The sequence below is a fragment of the Silurus aristotelis genome (assembly GCF_946808225.1).
Source record: "Silurus aristotelis genome assembly, chromosome: 13".
Taxonomy (NCBI): Eukaryota; Metazoa; Chordata; class Actinopteri; order Siluriformes; family Siluridae; genus Silurus; species Silurus aristotelis.
In genome coordinates, this window is record NC_139586.1 from 20,011,667 (window position 1) to 20,027,376 (window position 15,710).

The 15,710-nt window shown below is 40.0% G+C and overlaps 1 protein-coding gene across 4 annotated transcripts in view; it reads left to right on the forward strand.

Moving 5' to 3' along the window:
- Positions 1 to 15,485, forward strand: part of chsy1 (chondroitin sulfate synthase 1) — a 64,773-nt gene extending 49,288 nt beyond the window's left edge. The window contains exons 3-4 of one of the 4 annotated variants that reach the window (XM_083559128.1): positions 12,566 to 14,522; positions 14,553 to 15,485. In XM_083559128.1, the coding sequence (XP_083415254.1) occupies positions 12,566 to 14,161 (1,596 nt within the window). In that variant the 3' untranslated portion in view covers positions 14,162 to 14,522; positions 14,553 to 15,485. The remainder of the gene's footprint in view (positions 1 to 12,565; positions 14,523 to 14,552) is intronic. The other 3 variants (XM_083559129.1, XM_083559127.1, XM_083559130.1) reach the window with 3 other exon arrangements.
- Positions 15,486 to 15,710: the final 225 nt, after the last annotated feature.

Here is a 15,710-nt window from a genome sequence, read left to right on the forward strand (position 1 = left end):
AATCGAAAATCCACCAATTTTACAAAAAGGCTTTATAGAAAAAGCCTTGGTCTGACACTAAAACAGACTCACAATGTAATGTGATGTAAAATTGAGGCTTATCAGATTTTGCATTCAGTTTTTGATTTTATTTCTGTGCATTCAAGCAGGTCAAATTAATCTATAAATAATAGATGACTGTCGACAATCAAATGTCTTTGACGTCTGCTCCAAAGCACCAAGCTAAATGTGTCTGGCTGAAGGGCATTCATTTAACTGGCACTATAAATTATAAGACCAGTCCTTGCATTAGATTTTTCTTAGGCGGCTCGTACATTTTGCATGACTTGTGGTTTGGGCAGAGCATGTGTTCGACCAGCTATTTTATATCTATCTTTCTCAAAAAGGAAAATCTAGCCATTTTTATGTGCCTGCTGGGTTATTTTAGTTTTTTTTTTTTTCCCCCATTCCTTGATTGTATCTAATGCATTTGTGCCTTGGTTGGCTTTCATCCTTTTAGATGGCTGTCCTCCATCTCCATCTCAAAGGAATCATGGCTCTCTCAGACAAAGGGCTAGGCTGCAGATAATTAGATTTTTTTTTCCTCAATAACCTCTGAATGGCAGAGAAAATCTAATCACAATATGGTTCCTAGGAATACATTTTCTTTACAATAACAATGAAGTTCTCCACTACATTGTCATATTATTTTATATATATATATATATATATATATATATATATACACACACACTATATTATTGCATGGGGGTTAATGTGCAATTGTTTTTCTACACATTACAGTAGAATCAAGCAAAAAATCCACCATCCTGCATGATTTATTACTGCAAATGCCACTGCTAACAAGGAGATCCTGACAAACACTGATATAATGCCCTTCTTAACTTTCCTTAAACAAGAAATGGTTTGAATGTTTTTTTTGTTTTTTGCCTTTTTAGGCAGCTCTTGTTGATTACATCATTCATGACTATTTTTTGATGGAAAGTGGTGATGAAGGGAATGTAATCTGAAGTCTGAAAATGTCTTCTGTCTACAGCCCGGCTGTTTGCCCCTTTATTCTCCAAAAAAAAAAAAAAATCTTTATTGAAGGGTAATTCAGTAATCGCTTGGTTTGGGATTTTTATTTACTGTTTGTTCTTTGGGAAATGCAAAGCAGCTGAAAACTGCTTTTGCTTGCAGTCTGATTTTTCAGTCAGTCTTTGTAGCTCCTGTTCAGTGCAGGTGCTTTCAGTTTATTCCATGCTCCAATAACCAGATCGTGCTCGGCTCACACCAAGACGCGAGTATAGTGTATGCTTTTTTGGGTTTCTTTTTTTTTTTTTTTCTCTCTCTCTCTCAACTCATTTGAACATCACAGCTTGAGTACTTTGTTTAAACTGAAAAGACTGTTTCCATCAGATCAACTAAGCCAATCCTCTTCCAGCCCACCCCCTCCACCCCTCTTTTTTTTTATACAATGAGCAGAATAGTGTTAGCTAGGACTGACCTAAGGTTTTTCGCCTCAGACTGGAAGCTGCTGCCCGGCTCCAGCCCACCACAGTCGCTCCTGTTCTCTACCCTTCCTGTTCAGCTCCTTGATCTGGAATCCCTGCAGCAACCAGGCTTTGAAATCTAACCCTAAGCTTGTAGGGAGAAAGCTTTCAGCACTGTCCCTCCTAGCCAGAACTTTTTATAAAGACTTCAGCGGTTCTGTTGAAGGGCTTTTTTTGTTTTGTTTTTGGATTTATTTCTTTTTTATCTTGGTTTTCCAAAGACCTAAGCAATGCTGGCCAAAACCCATGGGGCTTATTGACAGTGTTTTCTTTGTTTCAAAGATTTTCTAGGGGACTGAGAGGATCTGTGTACCTGCCTTCTTCCTCTGTAATGTACTGTCCAAAAAAAAAAAAAAAACATTTCTGCCAGTCTGCTCGGTGCAAATATACTTTCTTTGGAAGCTTGTATAAAATGAGAGCTCTTATCTGAGCTAATTGTAAAATAGTGCTAAAACGCACTACTGCAGCTTGAATTAGGCATCGGCATTCTGTATCGGCAGAGTCTCTTCACCGTGGTACACTATTGAGTGCAGAATCAGATTTCAGAATCAGAATCCCTTTGCTAGAAAGGGGATTTAGATAGGAAGCTTATTTGGATGGTGTTTGTGTGTTTTAGCCTGCCCTATCTCCCAGCACAATCTGAATGGTCTGTGTCAACAAGTGATATCGCACCAGCCTGCCCTCAGGAGCCAGACTGACTTGGTCTTACTGACCCAGTGGAGAACAGGGCTTTCCTGACTGCTGCTTGGCTTAAAAAAAAAAAAAAAGTTATGAGTCATTGATTTGTTTAAATGCCAAAACACACGAGTGAAGCCTAAAAGCTCTTATCATCTCCTCGGAGGAGCCTGTTTACTTCGGACTAAGCCAATACCAGATAAAGTCTATGGGACATGTTAAAGACCTGATTGATTTTGGTGATCTGTTTTCCTTTACTGCTAGGCTAATTTCTATTTCAGGATACCAACAGACTTGACTAGGAAAAAAGGTTTATTTTTATATTATATATACAGTGAGGAAAATAAGTATTTGAACACCCTGCTATTTTGCAAGTTCTCCCACTTAGAAATCATGGAGGGGTCTGAAATTGTCATCGTAGGTGCATGTCCACTGTGAGAGACATAATCACAATGTATGATTTTTTTTTAACTATTTATTTGTATGATACAGCTGCGAGAAAGTCAATGTTAATATTTGGTACAGTAGCCTTTGTTTGCAATTACAGAGGTCAAATGTTTCCTGTAGTTTTTCACCAGGTTTGCACACACTGCAGGAGGGATTTTGGCCCACTCCTCCACACAGATCTTCTCTAGATCAGTCAGGTTTCTGGCCTGTCGCTGAGAAACACGGAGTTTGAGCTCCCTCCAAAGATTCTCTATTGGGTTTAGGTCTGGAGACTGGCTAGGCCACGCCAGAACCTTGATATGCTTCTTACAGAGCCACTCCTTGGTTATCCTGGCTGTGTGCTTTGGGTCATTGTCATGCTGGAAGACCCAGCCTCGACCCATCTTCAATGCTCTAACTGAGGGTAGGAGGTTTTTCCCCAAAATCTCGCAATACATGGCCCCGTTCATCCTCTTCTTAATACAGTGCAGTCGCCCTGTCTCATGTGCAGAAAAACACCCCCAAAGCATGATGCTACCACCCCCATGCTTTACAGTAGGGATGGCGTTCTTGGGATTGTACTTATCATTCTTATTCCTCCAAACACGTTTAGTGGAATTATGACCCAAAAGTTCTATTTTGGTCTCATCTGACCACATGACTTTCTCCCATGACTCCTCTGGATCATCCAAATGGTCATTGGCAAACTTAAGACGTGCCTGGACATGTGCTGGTTTAAGCAGGGGAACCCTCCGTGCCATGCATGATTTCAAACCATGACGTCTTAGTGTATTACCAACAGTAACCTTGGAAACGGTGGTCCCAGCTCTTTTCAGGTCACTGACCAGCTCCTCCCGTGTAGTTCTGGGCTGATTTCTCACCTTCCTTAGGATCATTGAGACCCCACGAGGTGAGATCTTGCATGGAGCCCCAGTCCGAGGGAGATTGACAGTCATGTTTAGCTTCTTCCATTTTCTAATGATTGCTCCAACAGTGGACCTTTTTTCACCAAGCTGCTTGGCAATTTCCCCGTAGCCCTTTCCAGCCTTGTGGAGGTGTACAATTTTGTCTCTAGTGTCTTTGGACAGCTCTTTGGTCTTGGCCATGTTAGTAGTCGGATTCTTACTGATTGTATGGGGTGGACAGGTGTCTTTATGCAGCTAACGACCTCAAACAGGTGCATCTAATTTAGGATAATAAATGTAGTGGAGGTGGACATTTTAAAGGCAGACTAACAGGTCTTCGAGGGTCAGAATTCTAGCTGATAGACAGGTGTTCAAATACTTATTTGCAGCTGTATAATACAAATAAATCGTTTAAAAATCATATATTGTGATTTCTGGATTTTTTTTTTTTTTAGATTATGTCTCTCACAGTGGACATGCACCTACGATGACAATTTCAGACCCCTCCATGATTTCTAAGTGGGAGAACTTGCAAAATAGCAGGGTGTTCAAATACTTATTTTCTCACTGTATGTATGTGTATAGATATATAGATATATAGAGATAGATATATATAGATATAGATAGATAGATAGATTATATATATATATATAGATATATATATATATATAGATATATATATATATATATATATATATATATATATATATATATATATATAAAATAAAATATAAAAACTAAAAACAATTTTTCTCTTGTCAAGTCTGTTCATATCCTGTCACTCGGCACTCCAATAAGGGGCATTATGAATTGAGGTTTCCAATGAGACCACAGTCCTGAAGCACACTTAGCTCCAGCGCTGTAAAGGTGAAAGAAGACAGTGTTTCAGCAGCTAAGGTTTTTGAGTAAGTTGCCTGTAGATGCACTTGTTTCTTTACCAGATCCTTACCAGTAGCTGAAGTAGGTCAGGTTACCCTGGTTTGACGTCATGTTATTCTCTATGACTGCATTCCACCTCTGCTAGTACAGGCCAGTGTTGCTCCTGCACCGGAGTGTGGAACTGCGGCCCCACGTTCATGTTTTTGCTTCTGCAATACGCCCTTGTTGACTCAGGAAACGCCTGTTAATGAAGTGAGTTAGATCAGGTGTACTTGGTCTAATGTATTACTATTATCTACTGCACAGACCACATGCCAATTATTCCCAGTCTTGCTGCTTTGCATTCCCAATTTGTACTTCTCTTTCTATTTCTTGTCTTCCTCTCTCTTTCCCCATTCAGTTTCACTCAGTCAAGTGCGCTAAAACCACAGCTCTTTTTATTCCGTTTCACTTAAAATCATATGCCCGTAATGACTGCAAGATCATCCCATTACATCTGTGCAGCAGTACTGGTGGAAACTGGATGAGGCCCCCCCCAATTGTGCAGAAGATTCTATTAAAAATGCAGCCGGGAACGGGAGCGCACACCTCGTCTAAATACTGCTGCAATATTCAGAAGTGAAATGCTATCTTGCTGGCCGTGCTTATCACTCCACTTATCACATCACAGTCATCTGTGAGGGTCTCATTCGAGGATAAAGTAGCAAGCACTCCATCAAAACCAGGAGGCCTGGATTTCTGCACAATGAATATGAAGCGTTCAGGTGTTTTCTTCCTTCCTGTATAAAGCAAATTATGTTGAATTTTGCCTAGTTTACACTGAACAGCCCAGTAAGCATGTGGAAAAGCGGAATCTTGTTCAATGCGTTTTTTTGACAAAGACTAAAATGTTTGTCATTTTAGACCCAATGGTTTAGTGCCAAGATTCTCATTCGCATGTGCAGGAAATGGGAATGTGGCAATACCAGTCTGTGCATGGCCTTTGGTGGACAGAAAAGAAAAACCACACCCCCAATTAAACAAAAACAAATCATGTTCATTCTCTAACCAAGTTGAAATATGATCAGGCTAAATCATATATAAGGTTTGGTACAGAAACACCTGCACACAAACGTAATTTCCTCCCCAAAATCATTGCAGTTAAAACTTTTGGGCTTTGCATCAAATACTACTTATTTTACTTGTATATCCTCCTCCTTTTTTGTTGCTGTTGCTACTACTGGTGCGTTTTATAAAAGCATGTGGCGCTTTTCATTTCATCACCACTCAAACCTGTGTTAGCGTTGTCTGGCATTACACCCAGTCTCTAACATTGATAGCTTTTTCAATTAAGGGGGGCTGATCTCAATCTGTAGCACTCTGAGAATCTTTGTACATCTATGTGTGTTCTTTATCTGTAGAGTGTGGACCTTTTTATATAATCAGGTGTGAGACAAAGCCATAAATTTTCTATGGCCTTGGCCTGCATCTGAGACGGTCTTTTCTTTAGAGCGGGACCCCGAAGACTGATTATTCTCTGTAATCATCTGTTGTACAGGTGGTGACAGCTAAATCGTTGGTTTTTTCATTAAAAGGCCTTCTCCATCCCTAAGGTTTGATTACTGTGAGAGATGAAAGTTGTGTAGAATAAGAAGACAAAAATCAAAGGATCCAGCCATAGAGCCCCCCCCCCCCCCCCCCCCCCCAAGTGAAAGCATTTTGCTATTTATAAAGTAGGGATAATCATTAGAAAAATCTATTTTGTTGTTCCTTGGAAGACGGAAGATTTTGGCTAAGAGCTAAAGAAGGAAAAAAACTATTTTCTTGTGATAGTTATTAAGCTGGAATACCACACTAAGGTGGTCATGAGCGTGCTGATGAAACTCTGTGTAGAACAATCCCTTTATGTGCACTTGGCAAAAATCTTCTTTTCAGCTTTTTAGTAAACCTGCATACAACCATACAAAGCATGACATGAATAATAGCGCATAGGACGAAACCGGTGGTACAGCATCCACGCCTTTTGGTCAGCGGCATCTTTTGTAGCATGAAATGTCAGTGCTGTTTGCTCTAATCATCAATCACTGTGGCTTAAACATGGCAGTTGGAAGTTCTTCTGAAAATTGCATCACACACATGTCTAAACTTTTATAAAGTACCACCACATGGATTGAATCCTAAATCTGTCAAATCATTGTTGATGTACGTTTGATGTATCGCGGGCATATGTTTGTATGTTTCGGTTGTCAGGGTTCAGTCTCAAAACTATGGCTTTTTCTTCAAATCTTTGTCAGGTGTCTATTAATTATTTTATTGTATCTGATCTCCCCAAGCAAGCGCACTATATTGCCAAAATTATGTGGACACCTGATTATCATCTTTGTGGCTCATCCACAAACTGTTGCTACAAAGTTGTTCGAACACAATAGTATAGAATATCTGTTTGCTAAAGCGTTAAGATTCCCCATCATAGGCTCTAAGATACCCAAATCTGTTCCAACATGGCGATGCCCATGGGCACAAAGCAAGGTTTATGAAAATATGATGTTAAAGAACTTGAGTGGTCTACACAGAGGCTCTGTGTAACTCCTCCAAACTTTTGGATGAATTAGAATTCTGTTCCTGGCGGAGTCAGCACAAATCTCTACAGTCATGCTCAAACATCTAGCCTTTCCAAAAGAATGACGATTGGTGTAACAATGCATAGGATTTTTAGCATGCGCATTTGGTGCTGTCAGGTGTCCATAGAATTTTGACAATAGAATTTCACCAAGAAGTCTAAAGACCTATAAAATCTAATAAATAATATTCTTCCTATTCCATCATACATAGGATTTCAGTATTCGTTCCACTACTCAGTTGTTAAATATAAAGAATAGAGTGGATTACACAATCATAAATGTGAGTCGCTTTGGATATGGGGTATCTGCCGGTTGCCCTAAATGTAAAAAAAGAATTAACAATTAGGTGTGATAGTCATAGTTGGGCACTAATTAAATAATATACTATGATTTGTGCTTTTTACAATGAAACAATTTTTAAATAAAAAGGTAATGGTTTGAAAAATTTTAATTATCCTTAATTCTAAGAATATTTCATTCTATAATCACTCTGAAGTGAAATAATTTGTGCTTAAGTGTTATCGGTGTAGTGACTGAATTTAGGATTCAGATTTCTTTGCAAATTTCTACTTTAAGAAACGGATGCATATCATATTACATGGTCAGTTTACTTTTTTGGAGCATCAAGGATCATTGCAATCGATTGATAAATTGCAATTATGGTAGAAATGAAAACCAATACCATACTTTCACACAGACATGAGTTTGATCACGCATACATGCTATGTTGGGGAGTTTTATTGACAGTGTTGTCACTGTTCTCAGTTATGATCGCAGAACCCTGAAAACATCGTGCCTGTTTCCATCAAGATCTCGATTACCAAAGCTGAACAATGAGAACAGGCTGCAGCTATCGATTACCTAAACGCAACTGCAATTTGGTTGCCTGACACACAGCTGATGTTATTGTCACCATCTCTTGGAATGTTTAATTCTTCGTGTACCACAGCTTTTGACTAATAATTGTTTAAAGAATGCAACAGTATGTTACCAATAGACAGCTAAGTGAAAATTCTTGCTTCCTGAGGAAACTTTTTATTTATTTATTTTTTTAGTGTGGAACACTTCTTCCGTAAATGTCTCCTCACAGAACACTATTTATAATATACTATATCAAGAACACAGCTTTTATCCTGTGTACACATTTAGTTCAGAAGCAATAACGATTAACTGTCAAGCGATACCTTCTGTTTAGAATCAAGCATTGTGTTTAAATAAGTGCAATGTTTACTTTAAATAAAAATAAATCTGGAATGTCAAGCTTGGTTACATACCATAATTGTGCAATTTTCTTAGCTTTTTATTTATTTAATAGGCAAAAGTACCATTTCCTGCTGTAGGCCTCCCTCTGTGACTTTTTAGTGTTGTGGTTTTATAAATGTTGCCTGAAGCTGTAAAGTGTTTACTGTCCCTCATTGTTTAAGGTCAGCATCTTGGCAGGAATCGCTAATCTTAAACAAGCACAAGGGGTGTCCTTTTGAATAGCACTCATTACGCTACAGTGGAGCCCATTAAACAAGCATTTTTCAATTAGCTTGCGTGAATGGTAGTGATGTTTTCTGTCACCGATAAATCAGCGGGTAGTTACCTCTGCGCTTCACCTTCGGGCTGATGCGTGAGGCCACAGCGCCGGCGATGGAGCGTTCCGGACGCGGCCACGCCTGTCGCAGAGCGCTGATTTATTACAGCACTGAAATAACATACACAAGGTTTAACACGTGCATTCAAAGCGCAATCTGCAGCGAGCCTGACAGAGAATTATAGCCTACACATGAACATAATTCGGGGAAAAGAGAATGCACTTAATGATGGGGTTTTTCACCAAGAAGCTTCTTTCAAGTATTAATTTTTTATGGGTTCTTTGAAGTCGGGATTTTCCGGCGAAGGAGGGAGAAGTGCAGCAAATCGGTGTGGTCTGGCGACATGTCGAACATGAAATAATGCTGGTGAATGGGACGATTGTCTTTACTAATCTGTGTTGTCACTGACTTGTAAGATCTGGATGACTACAATGTTAGAGCAGGAAGGGCTGCCACTTTAAAAGTACTGTGTATTTCTTATTGAATGACTCACTGTTAAATGTCATGTAATGCCGGTTAGCATGCTTGTCATTTCCTGAGAATCTGTTTCCTATCTTCTACCATAATTCAGCCAGTCATAGGGTTTTGACTGTGTTGTCTATTTGTATGTCATGTAAGTTTATAGTCTAGTTCTACTGCTACACACACTGCTCTGTGTGGTGCTTTAACATTCTAAATAGGAAAATGCATTTCAATTCTCATGTTTTTTATGTATGTGTATATGTTTACATATACACACACACATACATGTAATATATATATGAATGAATTAACAAAAGTATTGGGACACCCGACGTTTACAGCCGTATGTGGTTCTTTCCCAAACTGTTACACAACGTTGGAGGCACACAATTGTCTTTGATGCATTAGCATTACATTTTCCGTTTACTTGAACTATAAGAGTAACACATGTCCAGCATGACACTGCCCCTGTGCACAAAGCTCCATGTTTAAATGGCCTGCATTGAAAAATTCATGAGTGGCCCGCTACAGTGCGCTGACCTCAAAACTATTGGGATGAACTGGAGCGCTGACTGCACCCCAGGCTTCTTCACCCTACATCACTATCTGAAGTTACTCATGCTCTTGTGGCTAAACGAGCACAAATCTCCACAACTACTCTCAAATCTAGGGAAACGTCTTTCCAGAACAGAGGAGTAGAGATTATAGGAGCAAAAAAAAAAAGAAGTGACGTTTTAATTTCATTTTGATTTAATGAAACAGGACAGTTTTTTTTCATGTAGTGTGGATCAGAACAGCACCTTTTATAATTGTGTTGAACAGAAAACAGTCTGGGATTCTGTTCTCATTCTTGCACGCATGTCAGTTCTATTTTATTCTATATTATGAGTACAAAACCCACACATCCCATGCAATACAATACAACCTGTGAAACATTGCGGGTTGTAACAGTAAGCGAGTGTGTATGATGCCAATAACATTTGACTCCGGTAAAAGTGCAATATGTTGACCCTTGAGGTGGTTTGCATACAACAGCAAAACACATAATGTTCCATTCCTGTCAGCCAAACCACAGGAATCAGAGAGTACAGGCTTACTGAGCATTTGGAAAACAATGCTTTTCCCCACTCCGTCGATCTGTTTGGTTCCTGTGAGCCTATGCCCACTGTAGCCTCAGGTTCCTGTATGTGATTTGTACACACGCTTTTCTTGCTGTTGCTGTTCTCCTCTGATCTTTCATCAAGAATCATTTTTTACAGGACAGAACCTGAAATGAAGTTTTACAGCAAATCTACTGTTTCTTTCCCATGCTCTCGCGTGCTGTCTTATTTTACCAAACACTTCTTTAACTGACTAATTATACTTAGTCTGCTTGTTTGCTGCTATATATGCGTATAATAGAACCGAACCTAAGCTGCTTCATGCCTGGCTCATAAATCGGAACTCATCTCATTATTTGAGTTTCATTTGCAGTACTTTAGTCGTTGTGAGTGTTTTAATGGGCTATTATCAGGCCAAAGCAGACCGGCACGAAAAACTTAAGATGTTATTAATTGGTCTAAACTGTCCCGTTGAGCAAATCCGTCTTTAAAAAATGCCAACGTATTGACTTGTATCCTGCTGCCAAAGCCTGAAATAAACCGAGGAATAAAATAACCTTTTATAAGCTGCTTTATCAGATTGTCATATCTAAGTGTAAAGGTACACCGAGTAAATTACCTTCTCGTAGGATTAAAGATTTAGTTTATTTTTGAAAATGTCAGATACTTTGGCGTCTTTTTTTGGCCTCTGTCAATAAACAGAAAGCTTCTAATTTGTCTGTAGCGATTGTTGGTTGTTTTTAGCTGTAGTGTATTTCTCCCAGGGACATTCGAGGCAGATGTTATTGCAGAGCCCAGTGAAGTAGTTCTCTCTTTTAATCATAAACAACATTACAGCCTTTTATTACAGCACTGTTCTTGATTGCAGGGATGTACCCGTCTAAAGGTGGCAGTGTTAAAAACAAAACCTTTCATGTAGACCCAGTGAAAATACTTTGCTCCTTTTTTGGTTTTAGTCCTTGTTGATATCAGTGCTAAAGTAAACTACTTGGTTTGTACTCATATACAGCCCAGCTCATTAACGATGTGTCCATATTGGCCATAAAAGGTGCATTAACTGTTCTTCGTCGTTCTTTCGAAGTCGATTTGTGTATGAACGTTTGTTGTCATGCAGCCGATACTGGCTGATCATCAAGAGCTGAGCATACTGGGTAATAGCTGTTTTTACTTACCCAGCATTGTCGACGTTTTTTTGTCGCCTAGCCAGCATTTGTTGCAGTGCTGGATTCAGTCCTGTGCTGTAAGCAGAGAACTTCTCATGCTGTGCTTTCGATTTAAAATGGGATAACTGGTTTTGTAGTGTACAGCGGTGCTGTAGATTTTCTCCTTGATATTTTTGCAGAGCGTTGATCAATCTAGATCCCGGTCATCCCGTTTCATCTGTAAGTTTGATGAGTTAAAAAAATTATTTTACATCTGACACAATCTTTATAGCTTTATTTAATGAGTTTTGCCCCTCAGTTGAGTTTCTCATCAGAAATCTTCCCAGCCATCTGGTTGACTTTTCCCTGCACATGGCAGGGATTGGCGGCAACTTTTGTTTGCGTTTCCCCACATACCACCAATTAGTACAAACTGACCAGGTCATAGTGCAGGAAGGAATTGTTATAATAAGCCACGTCGGAGTAATTACAGAAGAAACCAGAGGTCAGCTAATTAGAGGGCTTCCTTTTGGCTGAGTGAACTTTAGGACGAGACAGATTGCTATTACCTGCCACTCAGAATCCCTACCCGGAAACCTTCGACCTTGTGTACTGGCTCCATTCAGCTTAAATCTTTATTTTTTTCTAGCGCGGTCAGTGGGTTTGGGAGCATTGCTGGAGTCCAATTTTCACTTTCTTTTACAGATTGTGATTGATTTTGTATTTATTTCTTATTAAAAAGAAACACTGATGGTAAATGGTTTGGTCCAAGGAGACAGAAGCTGCAGTCCCTTCGTTGTACTGCGCAAAGCCCCTTTAGAACACCAACATTTGACATGGAGCTTTTTTTAATTAGCATGGTGAATTGTCAGTTTAAGACTTTAAATCTGATGGCGTCCAATACGTGTGTTTACTCTTGAAACGGCCAGTGGCTCTGTCTGTGCATCAGCAGTAATTGGTGGAATGTAACTAATGAGCTTAGCCTGTTCATTGATTTTTATATTTGTATTTTTCTGGGTTGCCGTTTCACATTTTATCAAAAGTTTGTTTTTTAAGACCACAGTGAAGATGATGCAATTTTCCTAATGGAATTTGTTCTCATTCCGTTCAGAGTGCAGTTAAAAAAAAATTTATGCTATCGATTTATATGTATTAAGTAAATTAATCTAGGGTTAACGGGATTCAATACTGACTTGCTATTTGTGTCTCATACCTTAAAACTCGACTTGCATATTACAACTATTGTACTCCTTTCTTTTTCCAGATGCAGCAGCTGTTTTATGAGAACTACGAGCCAAATAAGAAGGGCTACATCAGAGATCTGCACAACAGTAAGATCCACAGAGCCATCACACTCCATCCCAACAAGAACCCTCCGTATCAGTATCGGCTGCACAGCTACATGCTGAGCCGAAAAATCGCTGAACTTCGCCACCGCACCATTCAGCTTCACCGCGAGATCGTGCAGATGAGCCGATATGGCAACATGGAGGTGCATAAGGAGGATTTGCAGCTTGGCATGCCCCCTTCATTTATGCGCTTTCACCCACGCCAGCGGGAGGAAGTACTCGAGTGGGAGTTCCTCACTGGGAAGTACATTTTCTCTGCCTTGGATGGGCAGCCCCCACGTCGCGGCATGGATTCGTCCCAGAAAATGGCACTAGATGACATTATCATGCAAGTTATGGAAATGATTAATGCCAACGCAAAGACACGGGGGAGAGTCATCGACTTCAAAGAGATTCAGTACGGCTACCGGAGGGTGAACCCAATGTATGGGGCTGAATATGTGCTTGATCTGTTGCTTCTTTACAAAAAGCACAAAGGAAAGACGATGACGGTACCTGTCCGGAGGCACGCCTATCTTCAGCAGACCTTCAGTAAGATCCATTTCTTGGAAGAGGACGAGATAGACGCTCAAGTACTTTCTGCAAAGATTAACCAGGGATCGGACTCGCTCTCTTTCCTCTCAAGCTCCCTCAAGAAGTTTGTGCCTTTCAAGCTTAGCGGCTCAGGCACAGACCAGCAAGAACCCAAAGAGAAGAAGATCAACATCCTTGTGCCGCTGGCGGGACGTTTCGATATATTTGTACGCTTTATGGCCAACTTTGAGAAAATCTGCCTCATTCCAAACCAGAACGTCAGGCTGTTGATCCTTCTCTTTAACACCGACAACAACACTGAGCGTATGAAGCAGATCGAGCTGATGCGAGAGTACCGTTTGAAATATCCCAAAGCAGACATGGAGATTGAGCCCGTTTCTGGCCCCTTCTCCCGTGCCCTGGCCCTGGAGGTCGGCTCCGCCCATTTCAGCAATGACTCCTTGCTATTTTACTGTGACGTGGACTTACTGTTTACTGCCGATTTCCTCAAGCGATGTCGCGCAAACACCGTGTTGGGAGAGCAGACCTACTTTCCGATCATCTTTAGCCAGTACGACCCGAAGGTTGTCTACGCGGGAAAAGTCCCGAGCAACAACCACTACGTGTTCACATCCAAAACAGGCTTATGGAGACACTTTGGCTTCGGCATCGTCTGCGTGTACAAAGGTGACCTGGTGAAAGCGGGTGGCTTTGACGTCTCCATCCAAGGGTGGGGAATGGAAGACGTGGACCTCTTTAACAAATTTGTCCAGTCAGGTATTAAACTGTTCAGGAGCACAGACACTGGCATAGTGCATGTACATCACCCTGTCATATGTGACCCCAACTTAGATCCCAAACAGTACAAGATGTGCCTGGGTTCCAAAGCCTCGTCCCATGGTTCAACACAGCAGCTGGCTGAGCTGTGGCTGGAGAAGAACGACCATGGCTTCCGAAGGATCTCTAGTTCAAACAATGGCTCAATGAGGACAGCATAGGCCCTGCAAGCAAGGACCTCTACCTGCCCGTCTTCCTCTTTATGGTGTTTTTCAGCTACCTAATTTATTTTTTCATATATAAAAAAAAAAAAAACACTTCTGTGGATATATTTTGAAATAACTCCTTTTATAAAATGCAAAAAAAAAGAGCAAAGACATTATCAGTGCTAGAAATTGGTTATAAAATGGACCCTCAAGTGTTGGAACATCAAATTGTGTTTTTCTTCACAAACCCAAAAAGCAGCATTGTATTTATGGCACCTCACATGAGGACGCTAAGTATACTGTGTACCTCAGTGATGTGCACATCAATCACTGTGTGTGTGTGTGTGTGTGTGTGTGTGTGTGTGTGTGTGTGTGTGTGTGTGTGTGTGTGTGTGTGTGTGTGGAGGTGTGTGGAGAGACTCGCTTTAATGAGGGTCTGACTTCAGATGTACAAATGTGGTGTTAAGGAACAATTTAATGTATTATTTGTGAATGTTTACAGAAAGCCTCACAAACAATTGTTTGTTGGAAAAGCTGACAAAATAACTAAATTATTGCAACTAAGGGCCATAAAACACGTCTGGATTTCTGTTAAACCCTATTTTTATTTTCTGTTATGACACTGTTTTCTTTTGTTTATTCAGTTTTGTTTTGTTTCCCATTTCATTTCATTGGATTTTGACTTATGTGAACAGAACTGCTGGACTTTCCAACTCATTCCCTCTGTCTAATTTATTGAATATGCGGTCTTGTGTAGCTCTATTAGACTGCCATTGTGTATATTAGATTGTATTAGTTCGATCCAGCTCGATCATCGTGGTTGGTTTTTTTTTTGTTTTTGTCTTGGTTTTTCTGTTACTCATTTAATTTGGTTACCAAAGATATTTTTGCACAGTTGCTGTAGGTGTTTGGGTGTGTGTGGGTGTGTTTATGTATGCAGGTGGTAGCACAGTCATGAAGATTAGGAATGAGGTACTGACAGTCCAATTATTTACAATACTCCCAATTTATTACCTAGTCATGTAGAAATAGTCACACTTTGTCTCACCAAAACTGCACAGGTTTTTTTGGGGTTTTTTTTTTATTCCATATTTGTCTTCACCTTTAATGTTCTAAAGCAATCTGCAGGACCTTGATCGATCATTCCTCAATGGTAGAGCCTTGCTGTATTAAGGTAGAGATGGTGTTTGCCCACAATGTCCTTTGTGGCTCATGGACTGCTCTTCCTCAATGTTGTACACACACCACCTGTCTGGGGCTTATTTTCTACTTCTGTTCTAAGCCCCCTTCCAACTGGGAAAAGGTTATATATTAATAAATGGAAAAAAAATGTTTGTTATATGTTGTCTTGTATCTTGTTTAACAGTGGAATTAGTTCTCAGGGGTAAATGTTTTTTTCTTCTGCATCCTATTTCAGATGTAATCCCTTTAAATAAATAACCTCCACTCTTCTGGGAAGGCTTTCACTAGATTTTGGAATGTGACTGAAGATTTTGTTTATTCATTATTTCAGCCACAAGAGCATTATTAAGATCAGGGGTCAGGTAAGAATTACATATGGCTG